Source organism: Chamaea fasciata, unplaced genomic scaffold (assembly GCF_029207755.1).
Source record: "Chamaea fasciata isolate MVZ Bird 193981 ecotype frontalis unplaced genomic scaffold, bChaFas1.0.hap1 SCAF_1, whole genome shotgun sequence".
NCBI lineage: Eukaryota > Metazoa > Chordata > Aves > Passeriformes > Sylviidae > Chamaea > Chamaea fasciata.
The window spans coordinates 104,025,059-104,048,226 of NW_027094086.1; the positions used below are offsets into that span (position 1 = coordinate 104,025,059).

General features: G+C 36.3%; 1 protein-coding gene across 26 annotated transcripts in view; it reads right to left on the minus strand.

Moving 5' to 3' along the window:
• Positions 1-23,168, minus strand: part of CLASP2 (cytoplasmic linker associated protein 2) — a 142,110-nt gene that overhangs the window by 33,562 nt on the left and 85,380 nt on the right. For 18 of the 26 annotated variants that reach the window (XM_066191631.1, XM_066191618.1, XM_066191608.1 and 15 more), the window contains 10 exons: positions 23,019-23,078; positions 21,833-21,910; positions 21,091-21,258; positions 18,397-18,452; positions 17,095-17,265; positions 13,780-13,803; positions 11,004-11,021; positions 8,937-9,038; positions 3,643-3,813; positions 2,625-2,732 (listed from right to left, as the gene is read on the minus strand). In XM_066191631.1, the coding sequence (XP_066047728.1) occupies positions 2,625-2,732; positions 3,643-3,813; positions 8,937-9,038; positions 11,004-11,021; positions 13,780-13,803; positions 17,095-17,265; positions 18,397-18,452; positions 21,091-21,258; positions 21,833-21,910; positions 23,019-23,078 (956 nt within the window). The remainder of the gene's footprint in view (positions 1-2,624; positions 2,733-3,642; positions 3,814-8,936; positions 9,039-11,003; positions 11,022-13,779; positions 13,804-17,094; positions 17,266-18,396; positions 18,453-21,090; positions 21,259-21,832; positions 21,911-23,018; positions 23,079-23,168) is intronic. The other 8 variants (XM_066191626.1, XM_066191683.1, XM_066191665.1 and 5 more) reach the window with 3 other exon arrangements.

The window sequence follows — 23,168 nt, forward strand, 5'->3', positions numbered from 1 at the left end:
AACAAAGATCATTCAAGAGTCTGACTTGAATCACGTAATGGTGACATGGACCAAACGACATTTTGGAAAGGACCTTTTAACCTGAGTGCACTTTCACAACGACCCTAAGTCCTGTAAAGATCCCAGAAACAACACTGTGTCTTTCCACATTAGGTTCTCTACTCCTTACATAAGGTACAGTGATGTACTTTATTTCTAACTAATCCTACATGAAGATGTTTGGCTACGGCATTTTAGTTTGGAATTAATGCTTCATGGAATAGTTGGTTCTTTAGAAAATATGTCTCAGCATGGAAAAGGAGAAAGGACTGAGGATGTCACAACACAGATATCAGAGCTGACAGCTCTTTAAATACAAGCATCAATGGGATAAGACTTCCCCTTACTTCTCATCAATGAGCCCTGAAAATTAAAGGTTCAACTGAAAACTAAAAATTCAAACTTCAGAGAAGAAACTTGAAATGATTCCTGCCCCTACATACATTTGAAATATACTGGACAAGTTTTTAAGAGAGTGAAAAAGGCACTACATATTGGGTGAAACATACATCATTCCAAAACATATTTTCAAGAATACTCTTTGTACCCCTCAAATTGCAGAAACTGTCAAGTATTTACTTTTGCTGTTGCACTTTTTAAAAGGATGAATCAAAAGAAGACTTTAAATGGACTTACAGTAAGATGATTTTCTTAGTTAAAATATGGACGTTATACTAGTCTGATATCTAATATTGACAATACTTAACAAAAGTAGACACTTCAATATAAATTACAAATCACTTGCTTGTTAAAGGCTCTTCTCTCCCAGTTTATAACATTATACTGAGATGTGAGATTACATAAACACTTCATAACAATGTATACAATGAAGCAATTATGTAGCATTTAGGTCATTTTATACCCTAAAGGGGGAAAAAAACATTTTATTTTGTGTTCATAAGCAAAAAATTTCTGTGCTAACAATGAGGCAATACAAGTTACATTCCCCAGTTCATCCCCATGTCAAACTGCCTCTAGCTACACAGAGATGAATTTCCCTTATTTCATCTTTCACTTGTACCAACGAAACACCGAATGACATTTTAAATCATTCAAATAAAAAGTCATACTAAAAAGAATCTTCATTTGTTCCCAGTAAAATTTCCCTTTTTTTTTAACCAGTGTTGGATCCCTATACACATTACTTTGCATTCTCTGTGCTATCAGACAATTCCACCTATTTCACTAGTATAGGTTCTTGTTTTGATACCTGAATTATAAAACTGAACTACATAAATAAGTATAAAACCTCCAGTGGCATCTATCCCAGCAACACTGGTGGGATCTCATGGTATTACCTAATATAGACTTCTTTAGATAGCAAGCATTCAACTGATTACAAAATGTAAATCTGACCCTACATGCATGCAGCTCAAATCAAGTTGTAAGGCAGGAAAAGAAGCACAAAGAGTTCTGCAAAACACCCTTATTTTTAAAAGAACAGTAGATACATGTGTACTTCAACACAATCTTCCAGCTGTGTTTTAGAAAAAAAGATACAGGTTTCCTAATGGATCCTTCGTAACATCTACTTTTAGTATCATTTCCCAGTTAAACAGCATCTGGACAAACTAGCATTAGTTACTGAAAGAGCTTTCATTCAATTAATCTGTACTCTCCAAATAAAATCATGGCTGGCAGGAAGCCCTAACAGACCACAACATATGTCCACTGCTAATTAAGAGTACAGTTGGGTGCCTCAATTTGAGGTAGAAACCAGAGATTTACTATTTTCAGACTATGTTTAACAGCCAGTATTATAAAACCCTTAACTGTAAGCTACACTGAACAAACCAAATAAGAAGGATACATAACAAAGACTACTTCATTAGGCAAGGTAACACCAAAGGTAACACCAAAAAGAGATCTGTTTCAGATTCAGTTGCACAGAGAGCATTTGGTATTACCAAACAAGCAAAAAACAAAAAACAGTAACAAAAAAAAAATCCACAAACCTGATATGTAAAAGCACTTTAAGCAAAATTTACTATCGAATTTGTAGTAACCTTGACAAGGATATATGGAGATGAAAACCTTCCCTAATCCTTAACCAACATGTTAAGGTAATTATAATTGACATCTCAGAAACAGATTGATACCTTGCAAAACCTTGCAATTTGTGTCAAGATCAAAAAGCTCTTGACCATATAATTGCTAAGGGGACATAATTAAATGTATTTTCTCCTTAACACACTAAAATAATTCATTGACTAGGTAGAAAAGTTTGAGCAACAGCTGACCCTGCACTCAAGTACCCAAGCAATGAGTGCTGCAACGGAAAGAGAAACACAATTTCAAAAAAATATCCAAAACCATGAGTGCCTTTCCCAAATGGCATCTAGACACTGCGCATCACACACCTTTCTAGACTCGCTACTTCAGACTAAGCCTAGCGAAGCCTATGTTTTCCCTGTGTGCAGCCCATTCACACATTGGTCAGTTCTCCATAGGGGTAAGTGGGGGGAGAGCCAAGGAAGGGAGAACACGGTGGCCAGCTAGAAGCTAAACGGAGGAGCACGGACTCATTAGGCGCAGGTAACGAAGGGTGGGGACAGCCATGCACGACAAGGGCTCCGGGTACTTACCTAGGGGCGGGAAAGAGCGGACAGGGCTCGTGTCCCTGCTACTTTCACGGCTGGCCTCCCTGCTGCAGCCCTGACTCACACTAGGTCGAGGAATGCGGCTGCCTCGCGCTAGTATGATTCAGGGTGCAGACAAACAGCGGCACAGAAGGGAGAAGACATAAGAAAAGTTGCGGTTTTAATGCAATTCTGTTTTGCAGTAAGATCAAAGACGCATTTCTAAGAAAAGACATTGATGATTATGTGGTATTTTAAGTCATAACCTTTTTTACAGACTTTCTTGTTTGTGCTGGATTAGTCTAAGAGTAGCCAGTTCAATGACATTATTTCTTTGCACAGCCTAAAATGGAAATTTACTAACTCTTTACAGAATGGTTGAAAGACCCTTTGGAAAGGATGGAGAAAAAACAAGCGACATTGAGTAATGATTCAGAATTCGTGCTCAAGATCAATTTAAGCAACAGTGGCACCAATGGAAAACCCCACAGCTTTCTAAAGAAGGAAAATAAAAAAAAATATGCGGCTAAGATATAAATCAAAAACACAAAGGAAGGACAGCATCAATACCATTAAAATCAACAGATGTTTTTCAATAATATTGTTTGCAATAAAGTATAATCGAATTATACTGTGAGGCTGAAAACATGTAACTTTCATATTAGCATCATAGCATTTACACATGTGCGCACACATACACAAAAGATGCGAAGTAACGAAGAACATATTTTCAAAATGGTATCACACTTTCATTCAAAGGATATGGCTACTTTGGGTGTGAAGTGAAAAAAAGGAAGAAAGGGAGGTGAGGAAAAGAACAACTACAGCGTTCTGACAAGAAAAACCTCAAATTTCAGCTTCAGTTTAAAACTGTCTTGTATATCAAAAACTAGTCTCAGAAAACAGCCACATTCTAGGATGCATTCTGGTTTTTTCATCCACCTATAACTAAATACCAGCTGTAGATATCCAGCACTTAAATAAGAGGCTATAAAGAAACCAAGAGTTGTTTGGTGATTCTTACCTACTGACAACCTAGAAGGACTAGCTTCTCTGCTGCATCCCTGACTTCGTGGGATTTTGCTCCGTTTTTGTGCAGCTGCAGGATTCACCAACACTCTCTGAACTCCTGTGTTCATAGTGGAAAGTGTGGTTGTTGTCAAAACTCTTCCAGGAGACCCAGATCTACTGCCAGCTGAAGGTAGAATGAATAAATATTAGTAACAGCACAGCGGACAAATAATCATGGTTAAAAAGAAAATAATACTTGAAGTTAGTTGGAAGGTGGTGGTAGATTGAAATGATCAGGAAAAACTTACACGGTAAACACATGAAATAGAATGCCTTGGTCCGAGTTCTTACAGTGCTGTATACAGGGTAGTTAAAATTATCGATGCAAGGAAGCACCTGACAAGGTACTTAGCACTACATAAGCTCAAGAAACCACAATTATTATTTCTGGATTTCGACAAGAGTTCCCCATTCCCTAAAATGAATGCTGCTGTGCTCGTTTTTTTAAGCTATGTGGTCTCACTAATCACATTTTCTATTAATAAAGAAAAACAAACCTGTTAGAAAGCTAAAGAGAGCAACTTTAAACTAGGATTTCATAACTATCCCAGCTCTTCCAATGCAACCAATGTTATAATTAAGTAACATGATTTTCCTAACATTTAAACTCTTCTCCCTTGCTTTTAAAAGCATGGGGTCTTCAAGCATTATTCTGACATTAAATAAAATGACTGAAGAACATTAATGTACTCATGTACATTTCTGTGGGGGCTACCCCATGAATTACGGAATTTATTAAATGAGTTTTAAACAAGCTAAAAAATTGATTAAGACATACTTAAGTGTCTTAAATTTCTGTTAATTAAAATTGTATATTACAAAGTACTACAGATGTTCTAGGTACTGTATCACTACCAGAAACTGTAGTCACTTATCTTTCATTTTGATATTTCAGTTACAGAACATTTAAGTTCTAAGTTCTTAACAAAGACTTCATTCTTCCCTAGCTGTAACTGATTTACATCACTAACTGATATTAATATATTGTTTCCAGCTGTAGAATTCAAGAAATATGACCAAATAAAATGCAAAAAGAATTTCAACCACAGACTAATTACATAAAGATTTAAACCTTTCATTAATCTTTAAAATACAATCAGGTAACTGTATGACCACAGTGATGCTATCAGATTTACAGACAACATGCAACTTTTCAGGTGAATTTCATGGGTTACTTCTTATGAGGCACATTGAAAAAAAGATACAAGTTGACTAAAGCTTGACAATATGGGAAAAGAAACAAAATCCCAAACAAAATAAAATATACGCTGGGTGGAAGAGAGAAATCTAAGGAAAATGTACCATGCATATACTTTTAGATTCATTGTTTGAATTCAAACTTGAAATGATTATTTAGCAAAATCCCTTTTCCAAACTATGGACCTATTCAGCAGAAATGATAAAGCATTATAAAGCCTGGAAAAAAACAAGCACAACTTCTATAGCAACAGAAGAATAAGCAAACATACAAAACTGTTGTGATGTGCAAAAATTAAGGGTTTGACAGTATCTTCATATCAGGGTATTTCAACTTAGACCTGATATTACTATGCTTTCTTCCTGTTTTGTATCTCTTTAAAATGATAAAAAGATCGTAGAAGGTTTCACTATGCTGCAGACTTTTACATTTTCTTCAATAGGTCAGAAATCTGAAGAAGCTTACTCTTGTCAGAATATTCAGAAGAAATGCAGCCTCTTGTTTTAATACTTCATTCAATCTTTCTATGGTCTGACCGGCAAAGTGTACCACTGCAGCATAAGTCAACTGAATGCAGCTAAACAGCCTGAAAATACTATGCAAATAACAGCACTGGCATACTCTTGTCAGTATTACCAATTCCAGCAGAACTAAGTGAGCTGAATGATGAAAGGAAGATCACTAAGGCACTATTCCAAAATAACAAACCCTTCCCATCTCTCCTGCTCTCTACATAAGGATTACACCCAATTAAGTTACGCGCAGCATATGGAAAAAAGCCAGCCAGAATTTCTGCTGAATAGGGTCCTTAAATGAGGTATGTCAAACAGGTGATCAAACAATGATGTGTACACGAATTCTGTAGACTCTTACCACCAATGGGGTTAGCAGACTGTGATCCTGAACAAGTGTAAAGGCAGGATTAGGGTAGGGATTTATAATCCATGAAGAGGGAGGGAGCAGAGCAGATTAAAAAATGAATGGTAAATGGAAATAAGAAAGCTTTAGTCATTTCACACAGGAAAAAAGCCACAAGGGGGTTATGCTAAAGCAGTGCTATTAAGTAGCTTCCACAATTGAAGAATTAAATTCAGATGCTATGTACAAAGCAAATGAAGCAAAGCTGCACAAGCAAATTACAATTCTTCAGCTTTCTAATCAACAACTCAACACTGAAGAATTAAATTTCAATTAAGCATGAAACTGTAGCCTGCATATTACTTGAAAAGAATATTAGATTGCCAAAAAGGCTCAAAAAGTTCAACAGCTGAACAAAAGCTACACACAAGATCAAAACTTTGTTGTTTGAGACACAACAGTAAAGGAACTGAGCTGCAGGTGCGGTGGATGATCAAAACAAAAAAAGCGAATTCACAATGGCACAACTGAAAAGACTTGCACAGATTTTTTCGTTTTCCTCTTTAAAATAATCTCAAGTATAAAAGGAAGAATTTGTTTCCATTCAGAAATTCTCTGAATGTCGACTGTAATGCAATTTTAGCAGACCCTGTTGAATTACCTGACAAGCAAAATGGAAAGAGGAGGAAAAAAATGTAACCATTTTTTTCCACAGATAAGAATAAAATAATGAAGCATTTACTTTATGTTAATTTAAAAATAGAAGAGTAAAGGGCTTTTGAAACCTTAAAAAAAATTTTTTTTGTAATAGCATTCAAATTTGCAAGTCTTTCATAAAATGATTTTTGAACAAAAGATAGCTGTAACCCAAAAATTAACAAAAGCATCTGTGCTACAGTGGTTTTAAAAAAAATAATAGCTTAAATCTAATATGAAGCTATTCTCCCATTACATAAGCTGGGGAACTGAAACAATCCCCGTATGGAAACAATAAGCATCACGCTTCACACAATGCTGTGAAAATTTTCAGTCACATAAAGAAGCATCACCCAAATAGCTGGCATACAGTGCCTGAGAATTCTCCTTCGCCTGTCCATTTGTGTTTGCCCTGTTTATCTTCCTTAAAACATCTCAGAATTCTTGTTCTCCCCCACTGACAGGTTATAATGAGCTATTTGAAGCAATTGGTTCTGAACAGTAGTAATAAAAGGCTGTAAAGATGCATTCATGCATTTAATTTTCACACATCATCACATGAAGTCAGATCTAGTTATCTCAATATCAATTTATCTGTTTAGACATTATGACTGTATAAAAATGAAAAAAAAACCCCAACCCTGTCATTATCAGTAAAAAAACTGGAAAGACTTAATTTTGCTTCTCTGGATATACAGTTATTTAATGTTATATGGGAGTGATCATCACTAAAGTATTATATTGCTACCTAAATTTACCCCCTTCTCCAGACATTTATCAAACATCTTCACTTTTTAAGAATTTACCAAATCTATTCAAAGTACAAAAGTATTTTCAGAAAGCTTAATTCCAAACTTTCCTAATGCTAATGAAAAATTGGTTAAAGATACTGCTCATAGCTTTTCATAGGGGGGGAAAAGGGATTAGAAGGAACTTTACCTTCCCTCCCTCTTAAATTATTCACATATTCTTTGCTTATGGTATAGTGTAGCCATCTGTAAAACAAGTTTTACAGAACTTCTGTCCCAGCCAATAACGACTCATTTTCAGGCTCTCATTTCACAAACACTTCTGAGATTAGAGCATTGTCAAAGCTCTTAAGGGAACTTATTCTATTAAATTTTAGTATGCTACATTTATCTGTTCACATTGTTTGAAAGTTTTATTTCAGAAAACCTGCAAACACTGGATCACGTTTGATCCAACTGTACTTGTTAGGAAATGAAATTATGCAGAAACTGAATGGCGAATACCCTAACAGGAAAGAAAAACTACTACCTGCTTTTTTAACTTCTAAAATCATTCTATTTATGATAGATGCAGCCATTGCTATGAAGACAAACGCTTCTGCCATTAAATACATTATTAAAGGGTTTTATTTTAAAAAGTGGGTATGGGTAGTGATAGCAAAATAACAGTACTGAAATTTTTAAACCTGGTAAAATTTACTGGTTTAGAACATTAGATCTGATGATTTATACAAGTGGGAAGTTTAATTTAATTTTATTGCGTATTTGTCTTCCTTTCACTAATTTAGTTGCATTTCACTTATTGGGACAAAGATAAGAATCTGAAAATACTACAGAGCTTAGTCAGAAAGTGTCCGTTGGAGACAGCTGATGTGTGGATGAATTGCTGTAGGCCAGCCAGTGCCAAAGAGTGTGAGGTAATGAGGTCTTTTTAATTAATGACCGAGTGCTTGGCTAGATCAAAAACGTCACATCTGCTCTGGTTACTAAACACACACAGGAAATTAATGTGGATTAGCTGACACACATTAAATTGCTTGGTTTAGCTTTTTAACTCAACACAAGCTAAGTAACTGATTGTAAAGTGAGGGGTTAGTATTTTTCCTTCAAAAGAAGAGTTAAATAAAGGCAAGAGCTGTAATACAAAAAAAAACAAAAAAAAAACAAAAAAAAACAAAACAAAAAAAAAAAAACAACAAAAAAAAAGAGTTTATATCCAAGAGGTACAGCAGTGCCTAGCTTAAAGTGAAAACAGGTATTTCTGGCTAAAATAAGACTTTTTTAAAAGTGAAAAATTAGGTCTTGCAGGTAACATTCAGGACACCACTCAGCCTACCCATTCTTCTCTATTACTAGTCCATGTTTACTGGCCTTTCATGTTGTGGAAGTCAGAAAAGGGGGGAAAAGAATGTTGAGAAGTTATAATTGAAGACAGAATTTAAGGATAGATTTCACTTCCTGTTACATTATCTAATTTAATTTGCAAACTAAGACCTAACCTAGTATTTTGTCCAGAGAAAAACAACATGAATCAGAAAAGCATGCAAATACCACTGACCCAAAACACTGAAAAAAAATACCTTCATTTTGGTCTGGCGATGATGAACCTAAGGCACAGAACAACAACTCAGTATGTAGCTTTTTTTTTTTTTTTAATTAACTTTGACTGTAGCCATTGGTCAATGAATATATGCTTAAGCATTTGGCCTCTTTATCAGGTATAACTGATAAACAGAAAATACATACGCTGAGATTGTGACACCACTTTGGTTCTACTCCGTCCTCTGGAATCTGTTTTAGAATTTCCAATACCAACAGAAGGGGTTGAGAGCTTTGATCTTATACGACCTAGGAAAGAAAAACGGCATTAAATCAGTTTTTCAGTCAGGTAGGAAGCAGGGCATCAGTAGTATTTACTAATACTTTCTTAAGTTTCTGCATATAAAAGAAGCGCAATGTAACTCAATTGGTGACAATTTGCTTGGGATAATTAGTAGAAATTTGAACACCCTGAGGAATTAAATAGCTGAGGAAGCAAAAATACTTCTCCTCTGATGCTACATGGTTCAGCAAACTATTTCCACATTACACCTTCAACATCCTGGACTGACTAGCTAGTTCTTCCTTCTAACATATATATGTTAATTACATTAAAAAAAGGGGAAGTTTACTCACTTCAGTGCAATGGAAACACTAATGCTGCTGTATCAGGTACAATATTCTGATCATTACTTCAGCTTGTAATTCTACTTTTGCTGTCATAAATCTACAGAATAGGATTCTGAGCTTTCTTCCTAACTTCACTCCTCTTTTTTTTTTTATAGAAATCTAAATACTAGCTTTTTTAATACTGAAGGTTCTACTGTTTTCCTGGCCCTGGTCATACAGGTTTCTACAGGATTTCCCAAACTTTCCAGATCATTTTGCAAACACAAAATACATTAAAGTACTTCTCATGACAACATGATAAAGAAATACTACTCTCCCTAATAGATAGAAAAGGTGAGCAAGAGACAAATTAAACGAAGTATCTAAAATAAAACAACATATTCACTTTTCTCTAGAACGCCAAATGGCAAATAACAGGTTCTCTTGGGTTTGGTCAAACCTTTCTGCATTGCGAGCCATGTTCCTTGTAACATCCAGCCTATACAAAGAAATTACAAAAGAAAGGAAGACCCCAATTGTCTGAATTATAGCTAACTGAAAGATCATCCATGGAAAGAAAATAATGGTGTTGTATACTACATTTCCTAAGTCAACCTCTCAAACAACACAAAAATGAAATCAAAACCAAACTCATGCTAACCATAATTCTTCTAAGTTGCAAGAACAAACCCCAGAAAGACTGTACAGGGTGGATCTAGCTCAACAAGCTCAACACTTTCAAACACAGCATAATTAAAATATTTTCCAGACATGCTGAGTCAATATTTGACCTAGAAGAATTAGGTACACAGACTGTTCTTTAGTTCTGGCCTCTTTAGGCTTTCCACAGCAGAATTTGGAGACCAACCAAGTTAATATTATTCATCCAAGTAAAGGGAACAGCCATAGATGAGAGTCTATAAGAAGAGAATCAGGATAAAGGAGATTATTCGCTAAACTATTAGAAAACAAGAGGCTTAGCAAGAATGATTAGATTAACTAGTCCAAACTCTACTAGTTATCCCTGTGCAATGGCAATGTTTTCCCACTGAGTGCTATGAGACTGCAAGGCATGTAACTGCATTCAGAATTTGGCCCAAAACCTAGGAATACAGAGTGCCACTATTTCAGTACTATGTTAAAATATCACCTGGAACCTGTTTCAGCTTTATCAGTATAAAATAAACCAGTTTGTGAATTAAATGAACTGTTAACTCATTTGGAGTCTCTACATCCATTCGCTAATGGCAGGTTTAAATGTTAATAACAGATTGAAAATTAGCTTCCAAGTCTCACAGAGATGAGTAATAGTAGCACCTGCTTCCCAGAGCATGAACACATTTGATGAAATATTCTGTGACAAGATTTGCTTTAAAAAACAAATGCAAAATTATAAAGCCTCTGTATTTTCACAGTAGAAATGTTAAGCAATGATACTTAAGACTGCAGATGAGCAATTGAGAATTAAAGTAAAAGCAAAAGAATTTTAAAAACAGTACATGACAACCAAGTATTAGATGCATAAGCTGTTAGCCCATAAGCCCATATCTGTTATGAACCTCCACAAAGCCCGAGAAACACCAAGTTCTACTTTTAAAGCTTCATTTGTATCAATGAAAATATGAAGCTGAAAATATTAGCTAATCTAACAAAGTAGTTTCTTACCATCTTCAGAAGCTGTTCCTAAACAGGAAAAATAATAAAATACATGATATTCCAAACAATACTATGTCTTCCAAATTTCTTTTTGAGATTAATCTCGGGAATCTTGACAAATTTTATCAAGTCAAGAGAGCTAAAGCTTTTATATTGCAACTCCATAACTGAATTATCAAGGAAATATCCATACTATACTGATAGTCATTTACAAGAACACAATGCACATCACTGCCTTCCAAATCACAAAAAGTTCAATAAAAAAAAAATACATCTATGAGATCAGTCAACAAAATTACATATACAGATCAAAACAGACATTAAAAATACTGTAATGCAAGCTCTTCAGAAAATATGAAACATACTATTATACATAACCTCAGAGAAAAACACAGAGACTGTGTTTCCCACACTGGACAGTGATAATTTGATAGGAACTGCCAGCAAGGAGGATTTCTCTGAATTAAGCCTGAGATTACTCTGAAGATACACATGCACAAGATCAAGTCTTGCTCAGAGACGTGGAAGGAATATGAGCTTGCTGAAATCAGATCACACTTGGACAAATATGCCAAGTTTAACAAGGCTTGATTTTTGACAACATGAGAGTCAGACAAGCCTTTCTCCCATCAGTACCTAGGAAGTGATGGGACGCTGAATCATCGGCAGTCCTTCCTCTAAGTTCCTTTGAAACAGATCTTATTACAGAATAAAATATATACTAGTAATGATAAAAATGTTAAATGCCCCTAAAAAATATCAAAGGGTACTTCCATTTTTATTTTCAATCTCTACCATTTCTGCCTTGCAAAAGAACTATAAGGATGAAAACATCTATTAGTGTCTTTGCCTAGCCTGAACTTAGTCAGCTTTGCTGGGAAGGTTTTCTCATGTTACAGTATCTTCACAGAACTGTTTTTAAAAACTGCCTCTAAAAAACTACTTCAGTGTATATTTCAATGCTTCTCCACAAAAATCAGTTACAGTAATATGTATGTAGGAGTGTCTCAAAGTTTTCCAGATCAAATTTGCCAGTTTTCAAAAACACAAAACCAAACTCCCCAAACTCCGAGCTACCTCCCTCCAAATCCAACAATCTTGCAGAGCTGGATCTCGAAAGGCAGATTCTATGCAACACCTAAGACAGGTAAACAGACAGCTGCTCCTAAAAGGGGTGGTTCTGTTTCTCTTTCCTCTCAGCCTTGTGCTACCATCTGGTCTGGTTGGCTAAAGGCTCACTGACAGGTCCAAAAGCTAAATAACAGAGTATCAGTCACTTTTATGAAATCAGTTTTATGGAGTTTGTTCACCTACAGTAATCAATAATGGAATTATTACAAGGTGGTAACAAAAGAAGCGAGAAAAAATATGCAGACAAGGCTAGTGGGAAAAGGAAAAGTGATTAGTTCCTCCTGGAGGTAGTTAGATCAGAAGAGCTGTATCATACAACCACAGCTGGAGAGCTAAGCTGTTTTCACTCCATCTTCCAGATTATACATAGAGACAGCATCTAGAACAAAACCCTACCCTGTTACTCTGATGAATTGTATAACACTTCCCTTGCTGGTTTTCAACAGAAATGAGCAACATAGTTGTGACTTCTGGTCAAAACAAAAGAAAAAGCCTACCTGGCCCTAAGAACCTTTATTTCTGGTGACAATGTCCAAAGCTCAAGATTTGCTATAAATAACAGCTATAAACAAACAGCTATAAATAAAGCCTACTATAAGTAGCCTAAGGAAATATAACATGGAAATAAGCAATACAGACTCTACTATCCTGTACAAACACTCTTCATTTTATTAAACTAGGCTTGTCATTTTCAGTGCTCAAAATCAGCTCCAATTCTTTCAAGAAACATCTGTGTTTTGAAATTTTTCAGGACTCTGGTTTAGAGATCTACCTCTTTTCATTTCTATGAGATACATTTGCTTCCAATAAACTACTCATTCTTCCAAACATTCACAGTTAATAAATATGTAACACAAAATATTAAGTAAGCAGCTAACTTGTTAAGTGCTCCCAAGCAATAAATTAGAGCTACAATCACCAGGCAGCAGGCTGGGAGTGCCACTTTATTATATGTGAAGCATTATTTGCACACACCTGAAACAGACAATTTCTGAGAAGCTTGATGCTCAACTGCTTTGCAGTCCCTCCATGTGTTTTCAACAGAGTGAATGAAGAAAAAGCAAGTGCTAAAACTTAGGTGGAATACTTGATAGGCTATTTTAACAGGTAGGTTTTCTTCACAAATGATTCTTTTACAGAATTACATTGTACTACAGAATTTACAGGCACTTAAAATTATGTAGCCAGGCTAGATTTTGATAGATGAGACTTTTTTTTTGGTTTTTGCTTATGTGGTCAAGCATCTTCTGCTCTCTCACTACTGTTCTGCTAAGTCAAAAAAATTTGCTTTACATGTAAAACTATGGAATAAACTGGAACAAGATTAATTTTAAAAGCATGTATTTAACTAGTTTAAATCAGCATGTAACAATTACAAAACTGCTCTGTAATTAACAGAGCTTTTTTAAAAAAAGAGGGTCAATGTCAGATTTCTGATGACATTTCCGTTGCTGATACAGACCAAACATTCACAAAAATGACAAATACAGCAATAACACATATAATAAAAGACACCAAGATTATACAGGAGTAAATGGAAACAGCATAGTACTTGGTTAATGAACAGACAAATACATTAAACATCAATACTTTTACATAAAAGACACTATTAGATATTTAATAGAATTAGAGGACAGACTAAATAATTTCTTACCATCCATCTTGTCAGAAGTATCCTCTTTGTTGAAAAAGCAGGCAAAGAAACATGGAAAACTTAGTGTGTTAGAATAAAAGTGTTCACAGCAGAGTCATAAAACATTAATTGAGGAAAATACATTAATATTAAATACAGCAGACATGTTTATCTAATTAATGCATGTATAAGCTACCTTAAGCAAAGTTGGTTTTCCTCAGTGCAAAATTACAAAACAGGGTAGAAGCACCCTGCACAGGGATATTGATTCCCTAGTTCCCAGATTTGAGAAAACCCTTACAGTAAAACATTTATAAATGGTTTCATTCCTGGTGTAAACAGTTACTGAAACATCGGTACATATTTATATCATTACTGAACCACATATTTATATTTCTTATGAAATCTGCTTCTGAGCATGAAGCCCCACCTGGGGTAAGGGACAGAAGGGGAAAAAAATAGCACAGTTAAGACAAAGGACAAATGAGAGAAAGTTTCACTCTGGTTTAAAAGTATTAAATATTTACCAGTTCAGCTGGAAGGTAGTGCATAAATATTCTGACAGTAACAATCAAAATTAAAATATTTAGCACAAGACATATACAATTACAGCTCAAGCCTCCTCAACAAGGACATTAATACTTAAGGATGTCAAAGATAGTCAACATTTAAAATAACTAGAGAATATCCTCCTGCTTCTAGAATAATCTTTTAATAAACCATAAATAAGCAAGAGTTATTCTATTAATAATGAAAAGGGAAGAGATGGGTGAACACAACTATGTATTACTATGCTTATAAAAGCTTCTGGCCTTCTGAAGCTTTAAATTTGGTAGCTGTGTAAGCAAAAGGTGGATGTTTTTCTGCAAGCCAGGCAGAAAAATAAATTCAGGCTCTAGGAGACAATGTTATTTATTCTGGTACTGACTGCAACACCTAAAGGAAGTAGAAAGCATTACAGAAATAAAATAACATTGCCTAGGCCTTTTCAGACCATGGTCAGCATTAGCTTGATAGTTTTGTCATTTAACTTTCCATATTTGGGCTACTCTAAATAAATCTCTTAAAATGAACAGAGGAAGGAACTTTACAAATTAGCCAATTTTCTGAAACATGGCGCTTGCTTGGATTTGCACTCCATTCATTTTAAGGTTATCATTTGAAAACTAGGAGTAAACAATATTTTGAAGCTAATCCACAACAAACAGCAGTCACATTGTCTACGTGGTATGTATCATTCAAATTACCACAGTCAAAAACCTGTTAGGAGATTGAGCCAAGATCAGCCAAGCAGTACTGCTTTAATGTGACTGCAAACAAACCTTGGTCTCCTCGACTACCACTGCCCTTCCACGGTCTGCACTAGGATTTGACTTGTACAGTACTTTGCCAGTATTACATTATTTTGCCAGTATTACATTATTTTAAATGACCATCACACTGTTCTCCACACATGACTGCATCTGCTAGCAAGGTAAAGCTTTCCAGCAACTCAAATTCTTCAAATGAATAGGACCCAGACTTACTGCTTATTATTCCTTTCCTCCATCCTCACTCATCCAATCAATAAATTACAAAGAGAATAAGCTATTTCTGTTATTTTCCTGCATAAACCCATCACTGTTTACTTGACTGGAAACCTGTGTGCCCTTCTCAACCCTTGCTTAGAAAATTCTTCACATGAATCTGATATTGCTTAATGTTCTAAAAGCAAACCAATACTCCAATTAAGAGCTAATTTTCTGTGAAAGTCTTAAGACGATATAGTCCTTTCATTTGAGCAGCATAAAGGAGACACTAACAGAGTAGGATCTCTCTCTGTTTTCCATTCGAATTTTCCCTCTGTCACCATGCTCTGCACCACTTTCACTTCTCTGAATGCCAGCTTTGTCTGAGGTTCAAAATACATTTTGTTGCACATCAAAACACCAGGCAATACTCTGACCTTGGAAAATAATAATCCCACATATTTCAGGCTTTTAGGCATTAAGTTAGGAGGAACTCACAGTTCCAGAATTATTGAATGGTTTGAGTTGGAAGTTCCAGCCCCCTTATTGTGGGCAGGAACACCTTCCACTGGAGTGGTTTGCTCCAAGCCTGATCCAGCCTAGTGCTGAACACTGTTAGGGATGGGGCATCCACAATTTCCCTGGTGAACCAGCAATGTACCCCCTTCACCAAGCAGCCTCTTGTCGTGTCCACCTGTGACCCAGAAGTTCTGCTGCCCCCTGTGTGGGCACCAGAGAGAGCCCACATCCGAAACTCCTATTCCAAGTATTCCTTTAAAGTCGGGATTGCTCACTCTTTAACACTAAAATCAATGCTGCTCACAGCATTTCAAGTGGGCCCTCGTGACAAAAAGAATCAACTAATTTTAGAAAGCTTTTAACTCAGGTTTTGATTTTAAAAAACACAACCAAAACCTTGGCAAACCACAGCCTACACGTAGGCTAACATCTACCCAAACACAATGCAAATAAGAAGAAGCATATAGTTTCTTTGTCTCTTGTGATCACCTATGGCCATACTAACACTAGAACATGCGTCTCTCTCCTTGGTGATCTAACTGGTACAGAAGCTGAGAAGAGAAAAACAGTTTCGTGAACACTGAACCTCTCTTCCCCCACTGTTATCCCTACAGTACAGAAAAGCTAAAAATTCAGAAAAAACATGCTCATAGTCCTTTACCATTGCCACTTAATGGATGTTCAAGCACCTACACCACCACTATCAAATACTTTTCTCCACTCTTACCACTTGTAGCACTTCCTATGTCTAACAGCAAATATCAATGGGGATTGTTAGCTAGGTAAAGTATACACATAGTTCCATCAATGCCCTTAGGAAGAAATTATGAACTAAATCTAGTAAGTTATTGTGTAAAGCACTTCTGTGTTTCATGAAGAAGCCACTTCTTACTGCGAGGGTATCTTTAGCACTCTTGTAAAATACCTGAAGAGCAAGCTGAGACAAATGGATAATCAAGAGCTCTCACACTCATTTCTCAGTTACTTTTACAAACAAAAAAAGGCACGATCACCATGTGCTGTTAAGTAAAGGTACCATTCCTTCCAAGACTTAATATTAATTCTAGACTAAGACATTCAAAGAGCACAGTGTGGACACACTCTTTGCATTGGCATTCTTCCAGCACAAGAGACATAAAGCATCTAGGAAAGCTTGTGACTTAATTCAGAAGTACTGCCCTATTGCCACACTCCAGTGCAGCTACTAACAATGATGACTGCTTTTCAAACATAGGAGTATTGCACTGTAACTTTTTGATCAAGAAAATCACAGCAACCTCTCAGAGCAGTGCAGGGGTGCCTCCCTTACCTAGGGAGGCGTAGGAGCCTGGGGGCAGCCCGGCTGTGGAGAGGCGCCCAGCCCCAGCGGTCTGTCCGGCGGCATGGCGCGCCTTAGCGCCCGCAGCAGCATTCACGTCGATGTCACTGCGAGACCTCTGCAGGGTGCCTGGGCTTGGGACGCCCTTGCTGCTGCCTGAAACTACCAGAACAGGGGAAGAAAAAAAAAAAAAAGGAGTTGATATTGAATAAAATGAATGATTTTCAAAAGGTTAGCATATTCTACTACCGCAGTATGCTCTCAAGAAAGCACAAAAACCTAGGTAAAAAAGCCTAAATTAGTATTAAACCAAGAATTACTGAGATTAAAAAACAAACTAGACCCAGTCTTGCCATGAACTATGTATAAAGAACAGCTTGTTTTACAGTAGTATTTATCTTCATTCAGCATGATATTTTAGCATTATTTAATGCAAAGTGTCTGTTCCCATCCTAGCACAAATAACATAATTCTGAACCTTTGTGTGATTTATTACATTATTGAATGATTCACAAATGTAAGAAATTTCACATCCTTCCTTGAGATACTGAAGGAAGAAAATATTCCCACACTTCAGCTAAGGTAAAGCCACAGACAGGTGAACTGAATGTGTACTCTGAAATATTTTAAGTTCTAATCTTTCAATTCCTATTATTTATTGAATTTTAACTATTTGCTTAATTTTAACCATTGTTTTAGGTCTTCCAAACTTGACTCCCCTGATCAGTTTCAGTATTTTCTCTTAATCACAAATAATCATTTGTAAAAAGCAGCTCAAGTATTCACTCTCAAAGAGTTACTAAGACATTATGGGAAAAAACACTGAAGTTATTAAATTCCGAAAACTAAACAAATAATTAAACTTTCTGAATTACAAATATGTTATTTGGCTGGGGTTTTTTTTATTTATTTATTTAGAAAGAGCAACAGCTACACGGGAACAGATGAAAGAGACAGTGAGTCTTTAATTTCCAGCTGCAATAAGTCTAATCATGAACAGACCAAAGAATGTTTTGCCTCTTTGCGAGTGACTGTTCTATGACCAAACTCCAGGACAGATGATCAATTAATACTGAATTATGTCTTATACTTGAAACAACTGACACTACATAAAAAGTGAAGTGAGTGTGAGGAAATCTTAGCTCCAAGTACAGTTTGTAGCGACACATACCATTATTTATCTTGGAAACAGGGCAAATGCTGATACAGTCAAATTTTAAGCTGCATTTAGAACTTTTAATTCAAAGAACATGAAGAATAACTATGCACTGCACTACATTACTACTACCTTACCTCTGCCTGCAAGACTTGCTGGGCTAGCTGCAGACCATTTAGATGATAGAGGCCGACTGAAAAAAAGTCAAATCCAGTAAGTCTCATGTATCAGATGCAAAAGTCAAAAATAAAAGAGAAAAAAAGAAAACATTTCTGTTCTTTTCTCCCCTTCAACCTCCTCAGCATATTTTATAGATAAATACTTTAAAAAGAGAATGATAAGAAAACCAGAATTATCTTATCCTTTGTATTTTATACAGTTACATTTTTATCACAAAGCACTAATCCTTCAGCTACTGACAGGCACACTTTGCCAACAAAGTTCAGGCATTCCACACTTGATCACAGAAACATTTACAGTGGTCAGTATGAGGTTTTAACAACAGAGGCTGATCTTCTCAATCAGCCATCAAACAAGAAGAGTGGGAGCTACCCAAAAAGCTTTACTTGTGAAAGACATTACGTGAAGTGGTGTCTGCAGTAACAACAAAAACAGGTGTCCAACTCATAAGCCTCCTCCACTCCCAGATGTCTCAAGAATTAAGTTATAAATCAAAAAAGGAAATGCTGATGCTTCCAAGCAGCTAGACTCCATTTCCCCTGTTGAATGTAAAGGCTCCCATAACTTATAAAAGGAGAAAAATCCCATGTCTTTTCCTCTGTGTTTTGTCATGTTCTTTTCACTGCAAAAATGAGTAGTTACTGAAGCACAATATTTCAGTCTAGTCAAGTTTAATTGTGAGTCCATCCTTCGGCCTGGTTTGGAAGGGAAAAATGCAGTCACAGAGCCCAGGGAAAAGAAAAAGACTGGTAGAAGTAAACATACTGGTGTATTCATTGGTTGAGCACCTGATGGGGAAAGTTTGTATTTGATTAAATAGTTGAGTATTTCATCAATAGTCAAATTACAAACCAAGTCAGTGTATCAGCTTTAGTAAAAAAAATTCCTCTAATTTTAAACTTAAAAGAGAGAAAATAGATGCCTCATACTGGGTATTCACCCCAGCTATTAGCTCAGGCGCCCAGCAGTAATACAGAGGTGAGCATCATTACCTAAATCCTCACAAGAAGAACATATGTTCGCAGCTTATTCGGAATAAATCTGTTTTTCTGACATGACTAACTAGTGATGTTATGAACATCATTATGTTTTGAAGGTACTTTGCCTCAAGTAAGGTGAGAACACTGAGGTAGAGCTCCTGGGTGCATACTGACCTTACAACTTGCTCCAAACAGAAGTCCCAGACAACTGCCACTACCTACTGCAATTCACATTTTATGTAAGCAGTCTCATACAGGTAGGCAGAAGTCACCACACTTCTCTCCCATTCTTCCATCTTCTCTAAAACAATTTTGGATTGTATGAGATGTAAGTTCCGATGGTCAAAAGTCACAGAGGATCAGACTCGTAGGAAAATCATACCCATATTTCCTAATTTAGCCTATACAGGGGGAATTTAGCATCTATACTAAAAGCCAGAAATAAAATTTTGGGTAACAGAGTAAAAGCCATCCATCTGAATGCAAAGTTAGTAATAAATCAATTAAAATGTCATGAATTTCCAGTATCATCACCTCTTCCGTTCATTCCTTATTTTACCCCTCACTTTCTGTACTGTAGCACTTACACATCTTGCAACATGAGAAGCATCATTTGAAGATTTAAGAGTATTTTAAGATGCTAATTTCCCTGTAATTTAGTTTTAAACAGTATATTACCAGCAACCCATTAACAGCACTTTTCTTTTCTGATGGGAACACAGATTAATTTGAACAAGAACATGTAGTCTTTGAATAAAAATTTGTGGAAAATAAAGTGCTGGCAATTGCTTGCATCAGAGACAATTATTTTTTAAATGATTTTTTATAATTACAAGTATCATAAGAAAGATAAGGTAAACCTCTGCTCTGGTATTTAAGGCATTAGCCAAAAAAAAAAAAAAAAAAGAACTTCCAATATGCAAGAAGCATCTTTGCTTTCAAGTCAAAAGCGAGCAGGCAAGCTCTCTGCTTTTGGTAATGAAGATCTGAAATATTAACAGGCTGAAATACTTGGAGGAAGTTTTCTAGCATTTAAAGGCAAAAATCACCACATACTACTACTTCACATTTCTGCTAAAAAGCCAGTAGATTTCTTTTGTTATTGGTACCTAAGAAAGCTTTAATTTATTCAGGTCAAGATTCTCTACGCATTTTAATACATCACTGACTGCAGCACAGACCCACCCTGTAGTAACTGGCAGAGCTGTGAAATACTGTTAATACATATTCAGCACTGTGAAGACCGGGAAAAAAAAACCCAAACCAATCTCCACTCTGAATGAATCTCATTGCTGATGTTCCTCTTTCATGCCTTCCAGTGAAAAGAGATGAAAAATGAGTAACACCATTATAGCTCTCATAGATCTGTTCAGCACATGAGAATGCTGGACATCAATATCAACATTGAAGATATTCTGGTGTTTAAAGCAGCTGTTAAGGAATGAATGTATGAATACAGCGTGCCAAAATCCAGATTAAGACTGCCTGCACTTTTCACCTTGCTGGGGTAACACTGTCATATAGTGAAACACCATAGAAGAAATTCTTATTAAAAAAATTAGGAGTCACAAAATAAAGCTGCAGTTTTTCTGTATTCAACAGGAATCTGGATAATTTGCTTTTGAGAACTGCATTTGTTTCTTGGCTCAGAAATAGTTAAGTGACCCTTACTTGAGGCTCTCCTGTGAGCTAGAGGATGACCTGTCTGACTGAGGGAGAGATGCTATACTGCCAGAATTCTTCAAGTAGGTCTGAAGGCTTCTTTGATAGGGCGGCTCCAGAGAATTGTACAGAGTCTCAGCTTCACTAGGAAAGTGATTTCTAAGACCCAGATAAGCCCTGCAAAAAAGAATAACCACATGTAAATACTCAGTTTTTTCTTTAAAGGGTGGAGTCAGGAAGTAAAGATTGCACAATGAACCATGGATGGGAGTGAAAGGAACTGAGAGTATGTGAAGCACACAACAGTGCTCATCAAGTCATGAAAGAAACCAGCTACACTGACTGAATAAATTTTTTTTAAGTAACTTCAATCTATCCTCTGAATGTCTCACATTCACTTACCAGTTGTGTGGGGAAGCAAAAGGAATTATTTTCTGGCCTTCTCACTAGTCAAAGTGCTGCAGTTGTTTAAAGACTTTATTAATGGGAGGAGAATGATTATTCAGTAGTATCAACCTTTCTAACTCTTCTTTCAGTGGAATCATCAAATGCTGCACAACCGTATTGACTGACTCAGCTTTGAGAACATCTTTTGCAAAAGAAACTAGGTAGTAATTCAGGACAGAAACATCAGTTTTCAAACAAACTTGTGTCCTCCTCTTCAGCTATGGGTAGCAGCTCACCTTGGATTAGAGCCTTCTATCACTCATTTAGCATGCAATTTTTCAGAGCAAAATTAATCAAAACTCACTTTCTTGCCTCCACTCTTGCTTCTGCATCAGCATCATGAATGCCCTTCTTGATTGTTTCAACCAAGACAGCTGCATGCCTAGAAGAAAGACATTCTTCATGCTATTTTGCTACTCCAAATTCCAAGCAGTAGCTTTACACTTCAATTAACATTTCAACAAGTAAAAAACAGCTGCAATGCTAGTTCTTTCCAAAATATGCAGTAAACAAACACTTAAGCACACCAATGACATAACTCTATCTTCTGTAAAGGTTTAGGTCAGCTTACTCCTTCAATCTAAAAGGATTTTAATCTACTTTTCTGACATACGTCCACCTATCACACTTAAAAAGTTATATAAAGATACCTTTTTCAAGATACCTGCCTTCCTAAAATGAAAAAACTATTTCTACTGTTATAATATTAGCAAGAAAAAGGGAAAAACTGAGACTAAGTTTTCTTTCAGCTCTGAAAGCTTTTGGCACATGAGTTCTAAACCTGAATACATGTCCAACAAAAAATAAAGCATCCATCAGAACACAAACTTGTGAAGATAAACAAGTTTTAATTCAAGGTGAGGTTTGTTATTTGGGGGATGGGGAAGAGGTGGTGGGTTTTGTTTTTTAGACACTTTGGCATAAATGAAGTTATTTCTCCCTTACTCCCTTTCCCAGGAGCACCCTGAGGGACAGAAATGTGACTGTGGAGCTGGATGAATTCTCCAGAGCCTTTTCTGGATCTCTGTCTTTAGTCTCTCTGCTCTTACCCTGTGTTTACAGTGACCATCCTGCATAAATTATGCACGTACTGTTTTCCCATCTGGAGAAGCCACAGTGTGCCCTTACTCATTACCACAAAAAGTCCTCCAGCCTAAGCCCACCTGCCCTCTTTCATAGCAAACACACAAATGTCCTCCTTCCAGGAGAAAAGGCAGATGCTTACCTGTGTATGCATTTCTCACATGCAGGATAGGAGAGGCAGAGGGTAAGGAGAAGAGGCCACAGGAAGCCAAGGCTGGAACATACAGCTCTCCTTCCCCCTGGCACCTGAATGAGCCGCATGACCTGCTGTGCTAGAAGGGCTGTCTATGCCAGAAAGGCTGGCCAACACTGGACAACATAATCCAATTAAAGGATTCAACGACAATATTTCTGTCTTAAATTACATTAGCAGTTTATCTTTGGTGAAAAAGTATACTGGCCCATACCTTTCCAGTGAATGTGTTTGCCACTCTTGTAGTAATAGGTCTAAAAATTCAAAGGAGCGCCTAAAAACACAGAACAAAAGCCATAATTAAATACTCATTTCTCTAATGTGCTTGTGGAATAAACACTAACTTTACTCTTTCCCCCTGAGG